Below are 23,149 nucleotides of genomic sequence, written 5' to 3'. Positions count from 1 at the left end.
AGATTGAGAGTCACCTGCATCGTCGGGACCCATGAGTGATCTCGTTTTTTACTCTGTGATGAGTAAAAGACGAGATCACCCATGGGTATCCGACGACGAGTCCCCTGTAATAGATAAACAACATAAAAGAAGGGGGGGGGATGAAAAGCAGAAAGGAATATTTCCATATATGCATGTGTGTACGGTGCTTGTTATTGTGACAGTGTCTTATTATGAAAATGAAATAAAGTAGTGCCAAAGTGGATAAAATACCAATGGTCGAAAGTTGATCGACTGAAGAGGGCTGCCTCCATAACTTGATGATCCTGATATCGCATTCATTTACAAATAATAATGGATGTAAACTCTTCAAAATGTAAACAAATTTGTGCCTCTGGAGTTAGAATTGAACAGAATTTGAAAAATATGTGATGAAAAGTTTATTGACTGAATGCTGGAAAGTTGGTCCATTAGGAGCAGACCTCGTGAGTTTGGTCCACTTTACTGTGCAGCAACCTCAGGCGGGCATTTTTCATGATATTGCAACTTCCTCTTATGATCTTAAAATTTTTATTCACCTCAAATCAATCTCTAATTTCAAAAATACACATTCATATTTCAGGGTAAAGTCTCCGCAGAGACCTCCTTATAATCCTCACCTAGGGTGCCAGGGGCCCTCTGGATTAATGTATATAGACATGATATATGTATCTGTTGTATAATGAAATCATAGACATAATATAGCAAAAAAAGAAGGATGTTCTTTTAAAAAAAAACAACAACAACTGTATATGTACATAAAGAACCCAAAACTGCCATACGAGGGGGTAACTAACTCTTATGATGTTATGATATCCTCCCCTAGGGCCCAGCTCAGGGCATCACAGTCTCTGTTTTTGGCCATTGTGCATTTTTATGCTATGTCTGTGAAAAAGTTAAGTAAGTTATGACGTCACAAAGCTTGTGCATTAAAATCTTTTAGGTGTTCGAAGAGAAACAATTATAAATGAACATGTTTGTGTATTCACAGATAGAACACAAAAGTTTGACCCTGGGAGAAGTTCTTGATGGAGATCGCATGGCAGTTTCACTTTATGAAATGAACTTCAAACGTAAGTCTTTTATTCAGATTCTTCAACAATTTAACTGTGAAGAACTAGTGTACATTCCTTTCTTTCTTCTCTTTAACCGCATTCTGTAAGAAAAAGTAAATGCATAGTGATGTAGAGCAGGAAGGCCTCTACTGTATATATGGTGTTTATGTGTAAAATGTTTTTAAAAAACATCTTCTTTCATGCTATTATTAAAACTTGAAACTAAATAGATATTTAGAATGAGCAGGTAGCTGTTTACAAAAATTATAAATTTTAAGACCCTATTCATAGGGGTTCTGGTATCAGGGCAGGGCCAATAGTGATTAAATGTGATTAAACAATTGAACATTTTAACTCCTTGATAACTATCATTCCAATTCTTTTCAAATTTGGAATGAAGCATGAAGGACAAAGGGGACAAAAATTGTAAATGTCAGGACTCGTGGGGCCTTAGGGGCGGGGCAAAAACTGCCAAAAATTTACCAATTTTCAAAAGTCTTCTCTATTGACTATAACTACATATCTTTAGGAAAAATTAGATGCATAGTGATGTAGAGCAGGAACACCTCTACCAAAATTGTAAATTTCACAATCCCCGGGGAGGAGGTTCTGACTTCAGTTCAGGGCCAAACTCAGTATATTATATACAGGCTTTCAATTGGGCCCTTATTTTTCTATAACAGCCATTATTTTCCTTATTTGAGCTTTAGAATCCTAAAAAAGCCCTAATTTTTTGTTGAAATTCCTACATTTTCAAATTTTGAAAGTGTAAATAAATTTGACATAAAGTAAGTGTTGGAATGTATTAAATTTAGTCTTAGTATACTTTCAGAAAATGAATATGTTGATTAAATGTACATCTCAGAAGACATCTTTATGGTTATCAGCAATATTCAGCATTGATTGTGAGCCATGGGAGTCCACCTGAATTATATCAGGGCTATTCCAGCAAAAAAAATATGGGGGGGAGGGAAGGCACTTTATTTTTAAGACAGCCACCCATACAATTAAATTTTATTCTGCTACCACCACCCATACAATTAGATTCTCCCCTGCCACCACCACCCATACAATTCAATACTTTCATTTAACGTAACAAATGGATCAACCATATATTTTAGAACTTAATTCTAGTTTATATTTTTAAAAATGCAAAAAATATAAACAATAAAATGTCTTTCTTTGTTGTTTCATCGGGAGATGAAGATAGCAATCATTGCAGAAAAAATACATATTTTGGTTTCCAATGCAATTTTGGTAGGGAGAAAAAAGGATGATCTCAGCATATAAAATGAAAGAAAAAATGCAATTAATTTTGTATACTCTGGAAACATGCGAGTTTTAGAAACCTAAGCTCTGTTTGCTTATTATAAACGAACAGTTTCACTAGACTAATGATGTGGGATATTGTCATATCATTTCTGGACTAGATGTGCATGTCCTTTTTATTCATGTCATGATCTGGGTGCTTGTTAATTGTTGAAATAACAAGAAGTTGTTTTTTAATGATATAAAACTAATTAAAATATGAATATATTATACCACTTTAAATTTAAATTCACATATATTGTTACTCTCTTTATTGCTTTTAAAAGACAAGTGTCTTTATTACATCAGTTACAATATGTATACATAAAATGGCATTGTATAGTGGTGTACAAATTCAAGCAAGCAACGGAGAAGAACTTTTCAACGAGTTAGGTTTTCTCGCAACTTAAGTGCAAGACATAGATATTTCCTTAAATTACAAAGTGTATGCATATAGATTGTGACTTTTATCCTTTGACTTTTCCCCCTACAATCTCTTGTACAGGAAACTCGCGAATATTCCATCTGAAATTTCAGTCCCAAGCATAATATTTACCCGATTTATATCGCAATCAGGCAAAATTTCCACTGTGTTAAACGTAATGGTATACCAGGTGAGAGATTTCATATCCAAATTACCCCGAACATTTCAAAGTCTGTCGAAATTCACACCTTCGGAAACAACGGTCGTGATTCCCTGATCCTTGATTTTGTTAAATAAACAACAACTCGGGTTTTGGTAATTAACCTCACACGACGATGCATGTTAATTACACGTTAACCAATTGATAGCTTGGGTATAATAATTGATTCAGAGTGCTGATTAAAGAAGATCAACGCCGAGCTATTACCTGTGCATTTTAAAACGAAAGTGTTAGGGAAGATAGTTCCCAGAATAGTCATGCTCGACTGAAATCGAAAGTAGGAATCGCGTTGTAATCGAAAAAATGTACAGTCGTTTCATAAAGTTGAAATTACACGAAAAGGTTGTAAAACTCATGATCGTTGGTTGCATTAGACAGGTGGTCATTTAGGACAGGTACAATAGGTTGGGTAACGCCTTGGAGGGGAAAGGTTTACGGTAACATTGAGTTATCTGTCCATTTATCAATCTTTTTTCCGTACTTAAGTTAATGTAGAATGGCTCTGCTTTTCTTCTTCTTTTGTAATAAAAGAAAAGTAACGTGATACCGTTTCATTTTTATCATAATTCACAGGAACCCATGTTTTTTATTTAACCTGGAAGACAACCACCCATACAAATATATTTTCCCAAATCACCCCCACCCATCCAAAAAAATATTGGTTGCCCTCCCTCCCCCCCATACATTTTTTGCTGGAATAGCCCTCATGGTTTGTGCTGAATGCCGAATATGACTGTTGATGACCACTGGTATGATCTTCTGAGTGGGTAATTAGTTTTTGTAATATTGCTCTTGCAAATGGTGAGTAAAACATTTTTTCTTTCCTATTGATTTGTAAATTTAACCCTTATTTTTGTCTAAAAAGCCCTTAAAAATCCTAAAAAAGGCCCTTAATTATTGATAATTTTGCCCTAAAAATGGCCCTTATTTTTTGCAAAATGTTATTTGAAAACCTTTATATAGTGTATATGTGTAAAACATTTTAAAAAATAATATCTTCTTTAATGCTACAAATGAGGTGATTTCGGCTTCTCCATCGTCGGCTTCCCATATTTAGGTGGCAATATTCCATCATCACCTGCATATGGTGTTTACATCTTCCAACTGATTTGATACGCAAGAGCTTGTTCAGCGTATGGTCAGTTTTTAAATTGAGCAGGCTACTGACAAACAAGTTGATGGTGCAGGGGTTCCAATAGTCTCCTTTAAAATCAGCATTTTGCAAATTCTATGGTCGTTATAACGATCTAATTTGCCAGTACAACCTATCATTGGGTCAAGTGCTGTCTGACGTGTTTCATGGCGATTGTTGGGCCGTTCTTGGCACACTGGTTTTGGCTGTGGGTGACTCGGTTTGACTGGTCGAGGTGTGGAGCCCATGGCGGGTGTGGCCGGTCAACGGGGAATGCTTGCTCCTCCTAGGCACCTGATCCCACCTCTGGTATATCCAGGGGTCCGTGTTTGCCCAACTCTCTATTTTGTATTGCATATAGGAGTTATGAGATTGATCTTTGTTCGTTATCTTTGCCTTTCATACTAAACATAGATGTTACAATTTAATGTATTGTGACATGTTATTAATTTTAATCACTAAATAATTGCATGTAATATCGTTTTGTTACATAGCAAATAAATTTGATATCCAAGTCTAATCTAGGGTGTACGGAAATTTACCACTGGTTGCATTCCATACACTGGTCAGCCTGCTGCCTCGCAGTGGATGAAATAAATCCTTCATACACTGGTCAGTCTCACGGTGGATGAAATAAATCCTTCATACACTGGTCAGTCTCACGGTGGATGAAATAAATCCTTCATACACTGGTCAGTCTCGCGGTGGATGAAATAAATCCTTCATACACTGGTCAGTCTCGTGGTGGATGAAATAAATCCTTCATACACTGGTCAGTCTCACGGTGGATGAAATAAATCTCCCATACACCCTTGGTTGGACCTGGATAACTTAAATAACAATGTGACATACTGAACTAATTGCTGGGTGTAAAACTGAAGAAGGTCCTCCCCTGATTGATTTTGAAATGCATGTCTATTGGACTGCAGCAGTTGTTTTCATGTTTTCTTCACTAAATCACACATGCCTTCAATCGACTCATTCCTTTGATTTGGGGAAACTAAAACCTCAAACTGGGAAATATGGCTTTTTTGCCTTGAAAATGGAATATGCTGTTTAAGGGAAAAAAATTGTCAGGCTGCAATTGTATTGATTTCTTCCTGAATTTTTCCCATTGTTTTAGGTGCTGATAGTAAATTCAAAAGTCTTGGCAGATATTTTATTTCTGTATGTTGCACCAAGTGTGAGTAATGATCATCGCAGTATATAAAAAATGTCAACTTTGGATGGATGTATTCTGTAATATTGAAATTTTGAAAAATCATTTTTTCTTTTTCTTTTGGGGTTTCTGTAACCAAGTGTTGTTTTGCAGTACAGGTTCAATGAGCGGCTAATGTCATAATGATATGTACCAAGATAGTAACAAAGTCTACATTATCATTCCATTTCATTAGCAGGATTCAAGAGATTGTGTGCATTCTTATAGAACAATCTGTAAGAGCATTTATGTAATTTTGACATCCTTCATCCCACTAAATACGTATAAGTACGAAAGCGATAAACTGGATGTTGCATGACTTGATTTCATAAGAAACATTCAGTTCAAATTCCCTTGGCATTTTGGTGTATAATTAGCCAGATTTTGAAATAAGCTACCTCCAAATATATTGAAGTGTAGTATAACCAAAATTCAACAATAACAGATATTGGGTACTGGGTACATGTACATGGGGGGGGGGGGGGGGGGGGTATATTATTGCATGTTCTTTTTGTTAATCATTGTAACTAATAAAGGGGCGTGTGTGATCTTTGGTATGATGAATACGGGACTTTCGAGATACGGTTCCATTCTGACTTTTATCGCGCGTTGAACGTAATTGTAGGGCATGTCACTTCCGGATTACAATAACAACTAAGTAAACAAGCATGAGATACTTCAATTGCTATCAATTTACTGTATTAAAATACTATTTGTTAAAGAAAGGAATCACTACATCCATTTTTAAGAAAATACATTTGATTAAATTATGTGAGTTGATGAGGAAAACAAATCTAGGGAATATCTTGAGGATATCGGTAAAACATCACGCCTTCCATCCAAGGATTCGCGTCTAAATGCACCCTTTTCCTTCCATCTAATTTACACCCAGGTACTAAGCACCAATAGTGACTTGGATCGTCATCGTGGGACTGTGCATAGCTCTTTACGGAATCTCTGCTAGTGAAACACCAGTTGTACCGCTGTCAACTTTGCCCTACAATTGCTTACTGTCATGTGACCATGGTGTATAAACGTCAAGTCTAATCGGTCGTTCACGGCACATCCCGAAAGTTCCGTATTCTAAGTCATTACTCCTGTTACCATCATCGGATACCCACGGCTGATCTCGTCTTCAGTATCCGACGATGTCCTGTTACTTGCATTATGTAAATCATATTGCACAGCTCCAATATCTTGAAATTTCAGTCTATTCAATTTATATGATTATTTGTTTTTATGTTTTTATTCAAGCAGCTTTAAAAGCAAAGTCATCAATGATCCAAAGTAATCTGAGTGAAATTTTTTTTATTCAAAACACTTGCAGAAAAAACCCATTGGGTAATCCTAAACTCTGTTTTAAGAAACCATTACAGGCATGCAATGGACATCACCATTTGTGATTTCAACATGATTGATATTGAAACATTATATTGTCAATTATTATTATAAGTAATTCTGATGTGATTTTTTAGTATATTAAATAAGTAATTCATTGGACAAATTAACAGTGTTTGAAAGGAAAATATAGAGATCATGTTCACGGATTTATATTGATTTCAGTCAAATTGATATGAAGAACATGTGTCTACCAGGACCATGAAGAATTTAGGTATTGAATTAATTTAAAGGATTACACATCACAATTGACAGAATATTTTGAATTCATTGGATTTTGAATTTAGACAGATCAATACAAATTTACAAGTTTGTATGTGTATCATTTTTTGAAAACCAGGAAAGTTTTGCCCCTGCTATGTTTTTGCCCATTTCACTCATAGACTTATCCTTTATTGAGTGAACTTTTAGATTCTTGGGGTAAATTTATAATAGGAAGATGTTGCAATTATATTGTTTTTCAATGTTGTTTTTCAATGTGTGTGGGCAAAATGAAAATTTCCTTTGTACAGTATTACATATATGTACTATTCCTGATAATACCTTTGTACAGTATTACTATTCCTGACTATACCTTTGTACAGTATTACATATATGTACTATTCCTGACTATACCTTTGTACAGTATTACTATTCCTGACTATACCTTTGTACAGTATTACTATTCCTGACTATACCTTTGTACAGTATTACTATTCCTGACTATACCTTTGTACAGTATTACTATTCCTGACTATACCTTTGTACAGTATTACTATTCCTGACTATGCCTTTGTACAGTATTACTATTCCCGACTATACCTTTGTACAGTATTACTATTCCCGACTATACCTTTGTACAGTATTACTATTCCTGACTATACCTTTGTACAGTATTACTGTTCCTGACTATACCTTTGTACAGTATTACTATTCCTGACTATGCCTTTGTACAGTATTACTATTCCTGACTATGCCTTTGTACAGTATTACTATTCCCGACTATGCCTTTGTACAGTATTACTATTCCCGACTATACCTTTGTACAGTATTACTATTCCCGACTATACCTTTGTACAGTATTACTATTCCTGACTATACCTTTGTACAGTATTACTATTCCTGACTATACCTTTGTACAGTATTACTATTCCTGACTATACCTTTGTACAGTATTACTATTCCCGACTATGCCTTTGTACAGTATTACTATTCCCGACTATGCCTTTGTACAGTATTACTATTCCCGACTATGCCTTTGTACAGTATTACTATTCCCGACTATGCCTTTGTACAGTATTACTATTCCTGACTATACCTTTGTACAGTATTACTGTTCCTGACTATACCTTTGTACAGTATTACTATTCCTGACTATACCTTTGTACAGTATTACTATTCCTGACTATACCTTTGTACAGTATTACTATTCCTGACTATACCTTTGTACAGTATTACTATTCCCGACTATGCCTTTGTACAGTATTACTATTCCCGACTATGCCTTTGTACAGTATTACTATTCCCGACTATGCCTTTGTACAGTATTACTATTCCCGACTATACCTTTGTACAGTATTACTATTCCTGACAATACCTTTGTACAGTATTACTATTCCTGACTATACCTTTGTACAGTATTACTATTCCTGACTATACCTTTGTACAGTATTACTGTTCCTTTTAACAGTTGTGAATTTTCTAGGATTTCACCTTTCACACTAGGTAAATATAGTGCATTTTAGGAGAACATACCAGTTCACTATTTTCAATAATTTAAAAGTGTTTGAAGCCAGCCGACAAGGGACAAACAGTCCCATGATTACAACCTATGACATCATGATGTGAGAAGATCCATTGATTTTGATAGGGACCTATACTTCCAGTTAATGGTTTTACTGACTTTACTTGAGTGTTAGAAATGATGACCATTTGTATTAATTAGCTTGTAGTATGTATTAAGCCAAACCCAAATTATTCAATCATGTAGGACCATCCTTTCTGTCACCATTATCCACCTAGCTACGTCAGTGTGAGGTCAGGCTGCGGAAGCTTCAGCTTACAGATGAACTTTTTTAATAACTTTGGATAAAAACATTCTGCGGATTAGTGCTTTAGCCATCTCTAGCTCTTTGGACTTGTCAGAGTTCAATGTAATATGGAGAACAGGCATTGATTTCCTGACTTCTCGGATTGAAAATGTAAATCCTCAGTCCAACTTTTCATCCATGTACCTGCTAATCAACAGGGATATATTTTATGATTTATTGGGAGATACTTGTGGTTAAGCTGATTATGGCAACTTAATCGCTCATCAATCTGTCAGTTTGGATTATTGAAAGCTAGCCTTTGCAGGACTAATTAATAACGGTGGATTTGCTATTCCAGAGATTTTTTTCTTCTTTTGCCAAATGAATTTTGCCGTGTTCGTAACTTCTGATGTTGCATGATATCATAGATGTGACACTGTGACTGGTTGAAGAGAGCAATAGTCTACAAGCTTGATTTTAAATGATGACGAATATTTAGTACCTTTGGTGTATACAACATAGAATTGTATAACACCTCTAAAGCTTGTCCAATTTTCAAGCATTTTCTCAACATGGAAATATACATGTATTTTTTAAATTTAAGCTTTCAATATTAATTCTTGTCTAAACTGTGCCAACTTTTAAAATTTAGTTTTTGTTTATAGACTTCAAAATATACCAATTAAGACAAATATGATATTGATCATGTTATACTTGTTCATTTTATATACACAATGAATTTGTTAAGAAGTGATTAATTTGTTAAAAAACAAAATAGCGGGGTAAGTGTCAACATATTTTTTCCTCCAGAAAATGATGGACATTATTACATGATTGAATAATTCTGAGCTTTCTGATTAGCCGATGTCCATTACTAACTAGAAAAAAAATAGAGAGTTACATGTATGTTCACTTTTAATACTTGCATCATATGACCAGGTCTTGCACTCTAGGTGTAAACAAATATGGCCGACCAGGTATCATTTCACAGTCTTAAGTAGCAGTTTTTATGTTACCAATTATTCAATTATATAGGAAAACATTGACATTTTCAGATAGATTGCACTTTACTGGTACGGCTGCCATTTTGATTTTAGATTCGCATGTGAGGTTGGTCGGAATAAAAACTTAACAACGTATCAACTGTCATGGGTACCACCATTTTGTTTGTTATTGAAGTGGCTAGCAGAGTTTGATCGAGAAAAAGAAAGCCTAGTGTTGCGTTTTAGCATAATTGAGAAGGGGCTTGGGGGCGGCAGCAACAATTGTCAATAATCAATAGTCAAACTTCAATTTTACGTCACCTATCTTTTGACCAGTCACAACGCCAGAATAAGTTACGTGCTTAATAACGTCATAACTTTGGAATGTGGCTGATAGAATGAAAGCGAAAGGTTTGTTTTGAAAATGCTTTCAGTTTTAATCAATTAACTTTGTTAAGAAAAGGAAGTTTATTAACATAAAAAACCATGAGGAATTAAGAAATTAGGTTATTGTGCCCCCCTTCAAAGAAGAGTGGCATATTGATTTGCACCTGTAGGTCGGTCAGTATGTTTGTCGGTAGACCACATGTTGTCCGCTCAATATCTTGAGAACTATTCACTTGATCGAAGTGATATTTCATACATATGTGGGTTGGTTATGAGTAGAAGAGGACCCCTATTGTTTTTCAGGTCAAAACGTCAAAGACCAAGGGTCAAACTGGACATAGGAATATACTGTCAGCTCAATATCTTGAGAACTCTTTTCTTGACAGACATCAAACTTGATACACTGGTACATCTTCAGGAGAAGATGACCCCTATTGATTTTGAGGTCACATGGTCAAAGGTCAAAGGTCAAACTGGACATTGAAATACACTGTCTACTCAATATTTTGAGAACTGTTTGCTTGACAGACATCAAACTTGGTACACTGGTACATCTTCAGGAGAAGATGGCCCCTCTTGATTTTGAGGTCACATGGTCAAGGGTCAAACTGGACATTGAAATATACTGTCAGCTCAATATCTTGAGAACCCTTTTCTTGACAGACATCAAACTTGGTACACTGGTACATCTTCAGGACACATAGGAAGATGTTATCTGCTCAATATTTTGAATTGATGATACTACTATCAATTAAATGATGCATGTGTATAACCCTTTTCAATTTTGCACCATGGGGGGCATATGTGTTTTACAGACATCTTTTGTTTTTGCATTTTATTGCAATTTTATCAAAATCATAACACTTATGTGCGACTCTATAATTATTATAAAGGAAGAGCATATGCATTTTCCATGTTATTTGCACGTACCGGTAAAGTGCAGTTGTCCCACATTTTCTTGGTCAGTATGATGATTTATCTACTCTTGAAGTACAATATTCATCTCACCTTTTTTGTATTTCTCAGGTAGCTAATTATTGTATTGACCTCTGAAATGTCAATAATTCTATATGATAGAGGAAATCAGTGCGTACACTATAGGGCACCGCATTGTTATAATTATATACTAATGATATATATGTAGTGGAGGGTAATATTGGAAATTAATTGTCACTTCTTAAAAAATTTTGTCAACTGATCAGTGCAGGATTACATGCACACATATTAATTAATAACTATAATGTAATACAAAATGATGGGATTTATTTCCACCTGTGGTATTCCCCATGTGTCAAGTTGCTTTTACAGGCATAGTAAAACTTGTTCTGTACAAACAGATATAAGTGAGCTTTTCTGATAAAAAATCTCTCTCTCTCTCTCTCTCTCTCTCTCTCTCTCTCTCTCTCTCTCTCTCTCTCTCTCTCTCTCCCCCCCCCCCCATCTGGTAGTCTGTCATCTACAAACTTTTGACTTCTCAAGAACCACAGGACCAGTTTTAAATAAACATGGCACAGAACATCCTTTGATGAAGGGAATTCAAAAGGGAAGATACTTAAAAAATATGTAACAATAGGGTAGAATATTTAAGGTTTTTTTTCCCCAAGAAGCAGTACTGACCAGAAAATCCATTAAAGCCTATTACATATAAGGGAGATTCAATTTAAGATTCATGAAGCCAGGTCGGGGTGCCAGTGATAGTTTGAAGTTTTACATGGGAAATCAATATATAGGACAATTCCTTTGAAGTCTTTTCAAGAACCATCAGGGCTCGGTGTCTCAATTATGCTTGGGTGAGTAATGTGGTCCATGGGCCTGTTGTATGAATCGCCAGCAACATCAACCATGTTAAGTTGATACATTAGTAAACAATTAGATTTTATGTTCATAGCATTGGTTTTATTGAGAATTAGAGGTTAATTATAGTACACCTACTTTGGGTTACCCAAGTGAATTTTACAATGTAATTAGCAGGTAATGTTGATAAAATAGGGCCGGAAACCGGAATATTTCAATGATCGGATTGCAGTGTTTTTATTAGTCCCCTATGAAGAAGTATGTATTCAAGAAAAGAAATTGATGGGAATAATTAAGATATTAGGTTGGAATTCCCAGTGTGTTGGATTGCACAGGTTCGAATTGCATGGGTGTTGGATTGCTCAGGTGTCGGATTGCACGGGTCTCAGATATTGCACAGGCGTCGGATTGCTTGGGTGTCGGATTGCACTGGTAGCAGATTGCTTGGGTGTCGGATTACACTGGTAGCAGATTGCTTGGGTGTCGGATTGCACAGGTGTTGGATTGCATGGATGGCAGATTGCTTGGGTGTCAGATTGCACAGGTGTTGGATTGCATGGATGGCAGATTGCTTGGGTAGTGGATTGGATAGAGGGGAATGTAAACTATCAATATCGTAAACTTTTGATACAGAGTTCTTGAAATTTTATTGAACATTTTCTGGACACATTTCATTTTTCAGCTTTGAATTGCACTCTTTATCATTATCTACAGTACATCTTGTGCCATTTAGATCTCCGAAAAATAACCAGTCTTTCTTCCCACTTTCCATTTTTCCTTAAATTCATATGGGGGTAATTTTTATGCCCCCGAAATCAAAGATTCAGGGGCATATAGTTTTTGGCCAGTACTACATCTTATGCAACAAACTTCAATCTTGGTCATATCTTTTACATCATAAGAGGTAGAACTTTCATATTTGGTATTTCTTGTTGCAAGACCTATCCATTGACACCAAAATCTTTGACCTTGTGATGCTAACTAACATTGACCTTTGACCTGGTTCCACTTTTTTGTAACCCAGGAACATCAGTGTTTAACAAACACCTGTTGTTCATTGTTATTCTTTACAACTATTTGAATATTTGACTTTATTTTTATGCCTTCAAGATTGAAGATCGGGGGACATATTATTGTTTTTGTTCTGTCTGTCATTCTGTCCAAAAATGGTGAGTGATAGGGCTCTTTTATTTTATATGTGCATTCCTTGTGGCGACAGGACCTGTCATTTTAAGACTATTAGAAGTAGGGCTGTCATATTTTGGTTCAAATCTCTGCTTGCCTAGGACTTTCAGTAGGGCGTGACTTTCTCGACGCTACATATTTACTGTCTGTCAAATGGTGAGTACTGCATTCTCATTGGTTGCGAGATTAGCTCATCAATATTCACAACATTATACAAGTAGAAAGTACTGACTAATTGAAAAAAAAAATTTCTATGGGTTATAAAATGCTCTAGGTGTTTACATGCCATATTTACATATATGTTCGTAATAAATAAAGTATTTGTTATCTTTGTAGATATGCTTTCCAGAGCATAGGCATTTTGTTGTTATTTTCATGTGTTTATTTCTTTTTGATATTTTTCTGTGCGGATGGGAAAGGGATGAATTATGACTACATGTAGTATGTTTACAAGCGAATACAACACTTTGTAAAAAAAAAGTTAGAACCAATTTGTTCCATTTTATAATGCAATTTGTATGACTTTCCAAGGGATCACAGAAAAATTACCATATTAAATGTACACACTCAGGTATATATATATACATACTTAATAAATTGGTCTTATTATCATATCTTAGACATGTGAATCATTTAAGAAGGAAACTTGTAAGTCAAATAGTTGAAGTTTAAAGTATCTATTTACAAGGGATCTACCAACACTCTGAAATACTTCACAGTTAACATTTTAATATTTTACAGTAAAAATATTACAAGGTAAAAAGAAATTGTGTTTGAGTTTACAAAAGCTACCATCATATAAGCAACAATTTGCAAATTATAATTGCCTTCCTTTATGTTGGGTCATATTGGAAGGTCATCGAAATGACTGAAATTGAAAATGGTGCATGTTGAAAACTTTTATCAGGCTCTGACACTTTAAATAAAATCATAAGATCTTAATTGTCACAAATAACTCCATCACTCCCCCCCCCCCCCCCCCCCCCCCCCCCCCCCCCCCCCCGGGTTTCTCGCCATCAAATATGTTTTTATCACTTGAGCAGTTATATAGTTTATTAAATGCAATTCATTTGTGTGATCAGATCGCCATTTCATGTTTAGAATTTTGATTTGAAAGTCAGTGAAATTACATAGGACGACATAAGACTTACACTGTTCTGAACTGAAATTAATTACGCTCATTCATTCAGTAGTAATGTGATAAAAAACACTAGATAAACAGCGCAAATGTCACGAGATTAAAAGGTAGCGAGAAACCAATAACAGCGTTTCTTACAGTAAAGAGGTGGAGCTAAAGTCATTTTGACTCTGAAATCGCTGATCATGCAATGCAATTGATCTCTTAACCAATGAGAATCTAGGTCACGTACCATTTGGCATACGGTAAATATGTAGCATTGAGAAAGTCATACCCTACTAAAAGTCCAAGGCAAACAAAGATGTGTACTATTTAAAACCTTTCACTTTAATATTTTAATTTTCACCTGGGAGTTTGACTGAAATTTCTAAGCTACCGTATATACTCGCCTATAAGTCGGATTTTTGGGAGTCAATTTTTGGTCCAAAACTCTATGTCCGACTTATAGGATTGGTATTTTTCTGGGCGGCGTAATGTAGTGTTTTTTTAAACAACTCCGATGATTATCATGGACTACCACACAAATGATTATTGTTCACAAATATCTAGACATATTGTATTGTTTATGTATTTTAAAAGTATTTACATATTTTTATCTAGTTAAAAATTATTTACATACCGGTAACTAATCTATCAATTATCGGTAAAATTGAATTACGAACCCGATTGAATATTGAAATATTCGGGAAGTTTCTAGTATGCCGGTCCCCAAAAGCACGTGACTGCGCAGGGGCGGTTACTTCCCGTTGCCGTTGCTATGCGGAATGTAAACACACTGCCATTTTCACTTCCGCCTCGGATGCTGAGAAAGGAATGAAAAAAATCAGCGGTGTTTGAGCGGATTTAAGCGGGGGTTTGGGGGCGGCAGCCCCCGATAACTTGAATAAAAATAACTTACCTCATAGAGCGAAATCGTCGAGACTGTTGTTGAAGTCAATGGTTTGAAGGACAAGTCGTTGTCTTTTCAGTGAAGCAGGTTTAACGTAAGTCTTTGGATACGCGAGTTGCGGGACGAGCAGGGTAGGGTTATACACAATTTTAACAAGGTCAAGAAATTTTAGGAATGGGTCGGCTGAATTATTGAGATACTTTTTACATACACAATACTGACTGAAGTAAGTGTCATATAAATGTTTCGTTGTTCCACTGACGGGCAAGAATTTCTGTAGTGCTCTCCAGGTCGACTCAATGATGTTGGTGTGAGCTCCAGTGTCTGGGTTAACAAAATGTAACGAGTGGTTATAATTAAACTTTCAGGTGTTCAAATCCTTCCTTGTCTAAGATATCGTATGCCTTCCAACAGTCACTTATGATAATAGTTTCGGGTAAAGTGTTTTCTTTAATAATTGCAAGTAAAGTGTCATGGGACCTATCTTCAACTGTAGTAAAAAAAACCGTTTTGTCTCTCTTTCTATCCCCCCCCCCCCCCCCAAAACCCAAACACTGTCCACCTTACGGTCCTTATGAAGCTTTCTTTTTCCAAATTTGGATTCGTCTATTTCAACGACTTTCCCAGGCCCTCCGAGTTTCTCCGAGTCTTTTTCTAAGATACAGGTGCACACTTTGCGGGAATAATTAAACCAGTCTACTACTGTCTGGCATGCAATGTCCAATTCGTGACGTACAAATGATTCGCTTACCTTGTACACCCAAAAATATGTGATCAAAATAATCTTCTCTAATGTCAATTTATGGTTTTCAAACCAACTTCCAATCCTGATGGACACTTTTTTGAGGCACTTCTTGTTTGAACATCTCCATACGTGCTCATAGCTTGAATAGGTGGAATCTTTACGCAGTCCGAATTTACCACTTCCACATTTACTGCATGTAAGACCTTCTAGATTGACTAAAACGCTCAATTCAATCAACCAATGGATGAGAGTGGTTAAATCAAAACATTTTCTGTATATATCCTTCAATTTCAATGGCATATTTACAAACACAGCTGATTTTACTTACATCACTCACCTTAAATTCTGACATATCTCATGAATATTTATTATGGTGTCACGAGATACTTTTCCACCCAAACAACTAATAAGATTTTGATGACAAATTGAAAACATGAGAGATTTCTATTCATTTTTAATTTTAAATTTAAAAAACCTGTTTTAAAAAAGTTTTTTAAACTTCATTTCACGCTAGGAATTCAATTTTGGCATTAATTTTGCGATTTTTGGCCGTTTTAAGGATTTTACCAATCGCTAACACGATCATATATATATATAATATACTGCCTTCGGCGGCACTTATTTTTACCGCTGCATTTTGGGGACCAGCATACTAGAAGTACTAAGTAAACACAGTGTCAGGTACTGGTAATTAGGTGACCATAATTGCTTAGGTAAACAAGGGAACATTGTCCATAATAGATCAATTTAGGGTTGCATTTAAACCCCAAACAGATATGACCTGGATATTGAGCACCTCATAATTATTAATTTCTCAAAATATTTTTTGAAACATATAGGTAAAAACACTATAGAGCTTTGACTTGAAATTGTCAACCGATTCTGACAAAAATTTGTACCGACTTATGAGCGGGTCAGTGGCAAATTCCTACAGAATAGCCTTAAAAAATACAACCGACTTATAGGCGAGTATATACGGTATTTCCAAAACTTTAAACTTGCTCATAACTTGTGTGTGGTAGATGATATAGGGCCCTCATATGTCATGTGTGCATTCCTTGTATACAAGACCTTTATTTTTAGTACCAAAATTTCTTACCTTTTGACCTTGGAGTTTGACCTACTTTTAAGAAAAGTGACCTAGGTAATATCACCTGAACTATTTAAGGTAGGGCATTCATATTTTGTATATTAACAAAACTTTTTATTGTGTCGGGGGCATTGTGTTTTTGTACCATTGACAAATTGATAGGCCACATGTTGTATTCCCATCTTTGTTTGGTATTTGTATAGATTAGAAAAACCTTATCGCTGTTCATATAGAAAAGCATTTAACAGATTATGAGTGAGTTTGTATGAAGTTTAGTCAGATTTACGAAAGTCATTACACCCTCACCCACCAGTCATTCTTAAAAAAGGTTAATGACTTACCGCTAGTTTCTTGATTGTCTGCATGAACTTCAGTTTTTGTTTTCTGAACTTTTTTGTTTTTTACCATGCTATGATTTTGGAAGCTCAAATTTGTATGTGATATACTAAATTATGTTTACAGATCAATTTTAACTTTTGTGACAGTGGACTGATTTTTACAAGACTTTATGGGATATTGTGCCAATTTTAAATGTAGCTTTCCAGAATGAACTCTAGGCTAACTATTGTGGAGTGAGTGAGGGGTATTGTCTTTGTCTTGTTTGTGTTTCTGTCTGAAACTTTCCTCATAAGTTTTGAATGGTGGGTAATAGGGCTCTCATATTTCATATGTTGATTCCTCGTGAAAAGACCCTTTTTATGGTACAACAGATTTTAACCTTCTGATTTGATCTTGGAGTTTGACCTTTTAAAAAGATTAACCTATGAAATATTTCGTGAAGGTTGAGCTTTCATTTTTTGTTTATCGATTTCTTGCAGCAAGACCTTTAATTTCATATTTTGATGTATGATCTTGACCTTTTACAGAACAGCAAGGTCATGTTAGTCATATTGGTATTGAGACATTCCCATGTTGTATGAATTGAAAAATGGTTATGTCATGACCCTTTGGGACTAGCTTTGAGGCCATACTATGAGGTCAAAGTTTTTCACGGGAGGAAAGATTGAAAAAGAAAATCTTATAAAAATCACAACGGCTGAATAATGGTGACTCAGGTGAATGCTGTGGTCTATGGGCCTATTGTTGTACTGGTCACATACTTGTCTAAAAGGTTGCATGTGGTCAGATTGTTTGTCATTCTCATTATGTAAGTCATTCATGGGAATGCAAGAGGACAAATTGGGAAAACAATATCTTCAATTTGTAGGTAAAAATGTTACTAACAGTTATAGAAAGAAATTCAGTGATTCATGTCTAAATATCCTTCAACTGATGTTTGTTTCTGTTACAGAAAATGCAGACAAGAAGGAGTTATGTAAAGTGACCTTCAAGGAGAATGACCTTCAACTACTGAGGGATGCCATTGAAGATCTTTATTACTTTGAATTTGTTATAGGTAAAATTAAGATGTAAACAGTGATATGTAGCCAATGCATATATTATAGTTTTGAAAACTTTCTTTATACACTCTGCAAAGTTTTGAGGTAATATATAGAAATCACAATGACCTTTTGCCTATCCCATTTTTTTATACGCCCGTCTTTGTCTTTAGACGGGACATATTATAGTACAGCGATGTCTGTACGTCCGTCCATCTCTGTCCATCCGTCCGTTTGGGGTTTTCTCTTTATAATTTCATTTCCCTTTCACATATCATGCTGAAACTTGCTGTGTAGCTTCATTGTGGGTCACTCTAGATCATACTGCAATTTTGATCAATTTCGACCTTTTTTCCAGGAGTTTTGCCCCTTTATTTGGAAATAATTATTATATGGAGGGTACATAATTGGTCCGCCCTACTCCTCCCACAGTTTTCAAGTGAGAGCCTTCTTATTATGCCCCCCCCCCCCCCCTTCAAAGAAGAGGGGCATATTGGTTTGCACCTGTTGGTCTGTCGGTAGACCACATGTTGTCCGCTCAATATCTTGAGAACCATTCACTTGATGATAATGATATTTCATATGGGTTGGTTATGAGTAGAAGAGGACCCCTATTGTTTTTCAGGTCAAGATCAAAGGTCAAGGGTCAATCTACTCTGGACATAGGAATATAATGTCCGCTCAATATCTTGAGAACCCTTCGCTTGAAAGACATCAAACTTCGCACACTGGTACATCCTAAGGAGTAGATGACCCCTATTGATTTTGAGGTCAAATGGTCAAAGGTCAAGGGTCAAACTGGGCATAGGAATACACTGACCATTCAATGTCTAAAGAACCCTTTGCTTGACAGACATCAAACTTGGTACACCGGTACATCTTCAGGAGAATATGACCCCTATTGATTTTGAGGTCACATGGTCAAAGGCCAAGGGTCAAACTGGACATAGGAATATACTGTCCATTCAATATCTTGAGAACCCTTTGTTTGACAGACATCAAACTTGGTACACTAGTACAATTTCAGAAGAAGACCCTATTGATTTTGAGGTCACGGGGTCAAAGGTCAAGGGTCAAAATGGTCATAGTAATATAAGGTCCGCTCAATATCTTGAGAACCCTTTGCTTGACAGACTTCAAACTTGGTACACTGGTACATCTTCAGGAGAAGATGGCCCCTCTTGATTTTGAGGTCACATGTTTAAAGGTCAAGGGTCAAACTTGACATTGGAATATACTTTCTGCTCAATATCTTGAGAACCCTTTGCTTGACAGACATCAAACATGGTACACTGGTACTTCTTCAGGAGGAGATGACCGCTGTTGATTTTGAGGTCACATGGTCATAGGTCAAGGGTCAAACTGGACATAGAAATATGCTGTCCATTCAATATCTTGAGAACCCTTTGGTTGACAGACATCAAACTTGGTACACTGGTATATCCTCAGGAGAAGATGATCCCTATTGATTTTTAGGTCACATGTTTAAAGGTCAAGGGTTAACCTGGACATTGGAATATACTGTCCACTCAATATCTTGAGAACTCTTTGCTTGACAGACATCAAACTTAGTACACTGGTGTATATTCAGGAGAAGATGACTCCTATTGATTTTGAGGTCACATGGTCAAAGGTCAAGGGTCAAACTGGACATATAATATACTGTCCACTCAATATCTTGATAACCCTTTTGCTTGACAGACATCAAACTTAGTACACTGGTACATACATCTTCAGGAGAAGATGACCCATATTGATTTTGAGGTCAAAAATCAATAGTTGAACTGGACGTAGTAATATATTGTCTCCTATATTTTAAGAATTATTTGCTTGATTGACACCAAACTTGGTACACTGGTACAGCATAAGGAGTAGACGACCTCTATTGATTTTTAGGTCACATGGTCAATTCACTTTTGACATAGGAAGATATTGTCTGCTCAATATTTTGAATTGATGATACTACTATCAATTAAATGATGTGTGTGTATAACCCTTTTCAATTTTGCACCACGGGGGGCATATATGTTTTACAAACCTCTCTTGGTTTGTGGAGTGTTTGTATGGGTATTGAAGATATGCATGTGGGATGGATTTTGATTTTCTACAATTTTTGAGAAAATTACAGGTTATTGAACTTGGTCCATTTTGAGGAAATCTAGATTTTTAAGCTAAGACCCTTTGTTCATATGAAAGTTTGTCACAGCCTCATGATGGCTGATACTACCTGAAGCAAAGTTATACAAATTATAGCACAAGAAAAACACCCTATGTAAGCATTTCACGGGCGTATTATGTACCGTTTGCGGTACTCTTGTTCTTGAACTTCACCATGTATTTTCAAGAGGAAATGGTTGTCATTGCAATTTGTAAAGATATCAAAGGCAAAAACATTAAATATGTAAATATATGATGAATACAGAAATAGATATATCAAGTTCTTTTGCTCTTAGAATAGTAATTCTTTATATACTTTCTGGAAATTTTAACCTTAGTTACTTTAATGACCTGTTGTGATCAGTGCCTGTTGGTTGCCATGGTTTTTGTAGGTACTGCCCACTGATTAATATTCCTAGGTGTTTCACTATGCAGTTCCTCCCATAATTTTCGACAAATGATCAGGCACACCTCAATTCAAAATCATTAAGTACTCCATTTCAGGTTAAAATGAAAAAGTGAAAATAACAAACAGTGATTAATCTCATAACTCATATAAAGAATACAAAATTAAGAATAGAGCAAACAAAATTTAGTTCAGCAAAATGCATCTTTTTATGGAAACTGCTGGAATGAAAGTGAGACTCGGGGAATTTTTCTTCTTAGATTAGGCATACATGTACACTAAGCAATGTCACTCCTAAAAAGATCAGAACAGCTGAACAATGGTAGGGCCAATGTGAGGTAAGTGAGCAATGTGGCCCATAAGCCTCATGCCTTGTATTATGAATTCCATATTTCCCAGATCAGTGGTTCAAGCCCTGGGAAAGGGGGATATTGATCATGTGCTGGAAATGTAAATGTGTCATAATTCCAATGTTATTTATTACAATTGTTTTGATTGGACAAAAATAAAACTGAACAAGAGTTTATACATCAATAAATCCTAAAACGCGATGTATTCGTTCACGCCTGAAAACAAATAACATAGTGCGGGGAAACTATTCAAATTTTTGCAATTTTTAATAAAGTGAATGAATTGGAATTATAAGAATCAAACATTCTTTTTATCAATGTGTAAACTCCGGACATTTTACTCACAAACTTAACATAAAAGTGCTTTGCACTTTTATTCAGTTTGTGAGTAAAATGTCGGGAGTTTACACATCGATAAATTCTTCAAAAAGAATGTTTAATCCTATATTAAAAATCCTCTTGGCTTTAGTTGGCTTTAGAAAAGTGAGTGGTATGATTATTGGTGATTGAAATGTCACTTCTGATCAACAATTAAAACGAAGGATCTATTTGACTGTTGATTAGGACAATGAGCCTCTTGTTTTTGATAATCTATTTATAGCATTTAGTTTCTCTGGGGTCTTGTATGTCACTAAATGTCTTTATATCAAATATTCAATAATATAACAATTTATATAACATTCATATAACACTATATATATATATATATATATATATATATATAATAACATTCATATAACACTATATATAACATACATATAACACTCTATATAACATTCATATAACACTATATATAACATTCATATAACACTATATATAACATACATATAACACTATATATAACATACATATAACACTATATATAACATTCATATAACACTATTTATTTTACCTCAGTATGAGAATTCTATACAACGTGTAATCTGATTGGTCTAGACAGTCACGTGTCAAGGATGATAAAACTTCATATCTCCCTCTCAAACATCATACATCCCCATCATATTTCATCCCTTCGGAAGCTTCCTGCATTTTCCATAAATTTTATGTCAAGGGAGACATAATTTATTGTGACATCGCAATAAATCTGAGTCATTATACTTTCATAGTTCGTAAGACACAAAATATGCATGTCTCCGATATACAGTTAAATTACCTGATTTAACACTATTCATAAGGATAAGTATCAAAAAGTATGTTTTATCTATTTGTAGATGAAATTCCAGTGAGAGGTTTCATTGGACACTTAGAGGAGGGGGGCTTCCTTCCGCACAATCATAAAATATTCCTGTGGGCACATCTTAGTTTCCATATTGAATATAATGGAGACCAGGTTTGTATGGGGAATAGAAAGCTTTTGAAATAATGAAATATTTGATAAGCTACATGAATCTCAGAACTCTGTGGTTACGTAATCACCATGCTTAACTGTCGAGATATGTAGATTAAAATCATCAGACCATTCTCTTCTCTAACCTGTATTTTTGTTGTCTAGGACTCTTTAATTATCGTGGATTATGAGCGGTTTGGAGTAGTCAGCTGTTTCTTTAATTATCGTAGATTGTGAACGGTTTGGAGTAGTCGGCTGTTTCTTTAATTATCGTAGATTGTGAACGGTTTGGAGTAGTCGGCTGTTTCTTTAATTATCGTAGATTGTGAACGGTTTGGAGTAGTCGGCTGCTTCTGTTATTATCGTGGATGGTGAACGGTGTGGAGTAGTCAGCTGTTTCTTTAATTATCGTGGATTGTGAACGGTTTGGAGTAATTGGCTGTTTCTTTAATTATGATCGTGGATAGTGAATGGTTTGGAGTAGTCGGCTGTTTCTTTAATTATTGTGGATTGTGAACGGTTTGGAGTAATTGGCTGTTTCTTTAATTATCGTGGAT

At 35.4% G+C, this 23,149-nt stretch overlaps 1 protein-coding gene across 1 annotated transcript in view; it reads left to right on the top strand.

The window, feature by feature from the left end:
• The window catches only part of LOC125645625 (transmembrane 9 superfamily member 1-like), a 67,048-nt gene that overhangs the window by 4,017 nt on the left and 39,882 nt on the right, over positions 1-23,149 (top strand). Inside the window, exons 3-5 of the mRNA XM_048871252.2 lie at positions 1,010-1,091; positions 18,265-18,369; positions 22,477-22,595. Coding sequence (XP_048727209.1) covers positions 1,010-1,091; positions 18,265-18,369; positions 22,477-22,595 — 306 coding nt within the window. The remainder of the gene's footprint in view (positions 1-1,009; positions 1,092-18,264; positions 18,370-22,476; positions 22,596-23,149) is intronic.

Source organism: Ostrea edulis, chromosome 6, assembly GCF_947568905.1.
Source record: "Ostrea edulis chromosome 6, xbOstEdul1.1, whole genome shotgun sequence".
Classification (NCBI taxonomy): domain Eukaryota; kingdom Metazoa; phylum Mollusca; class Bivalvia; order Ostreida; family Ostreidae; genus Ostrea; species Ostrea edulis.
This window is presented reverse-complemented; position numbering and strand designations above follow the sequence as displayed.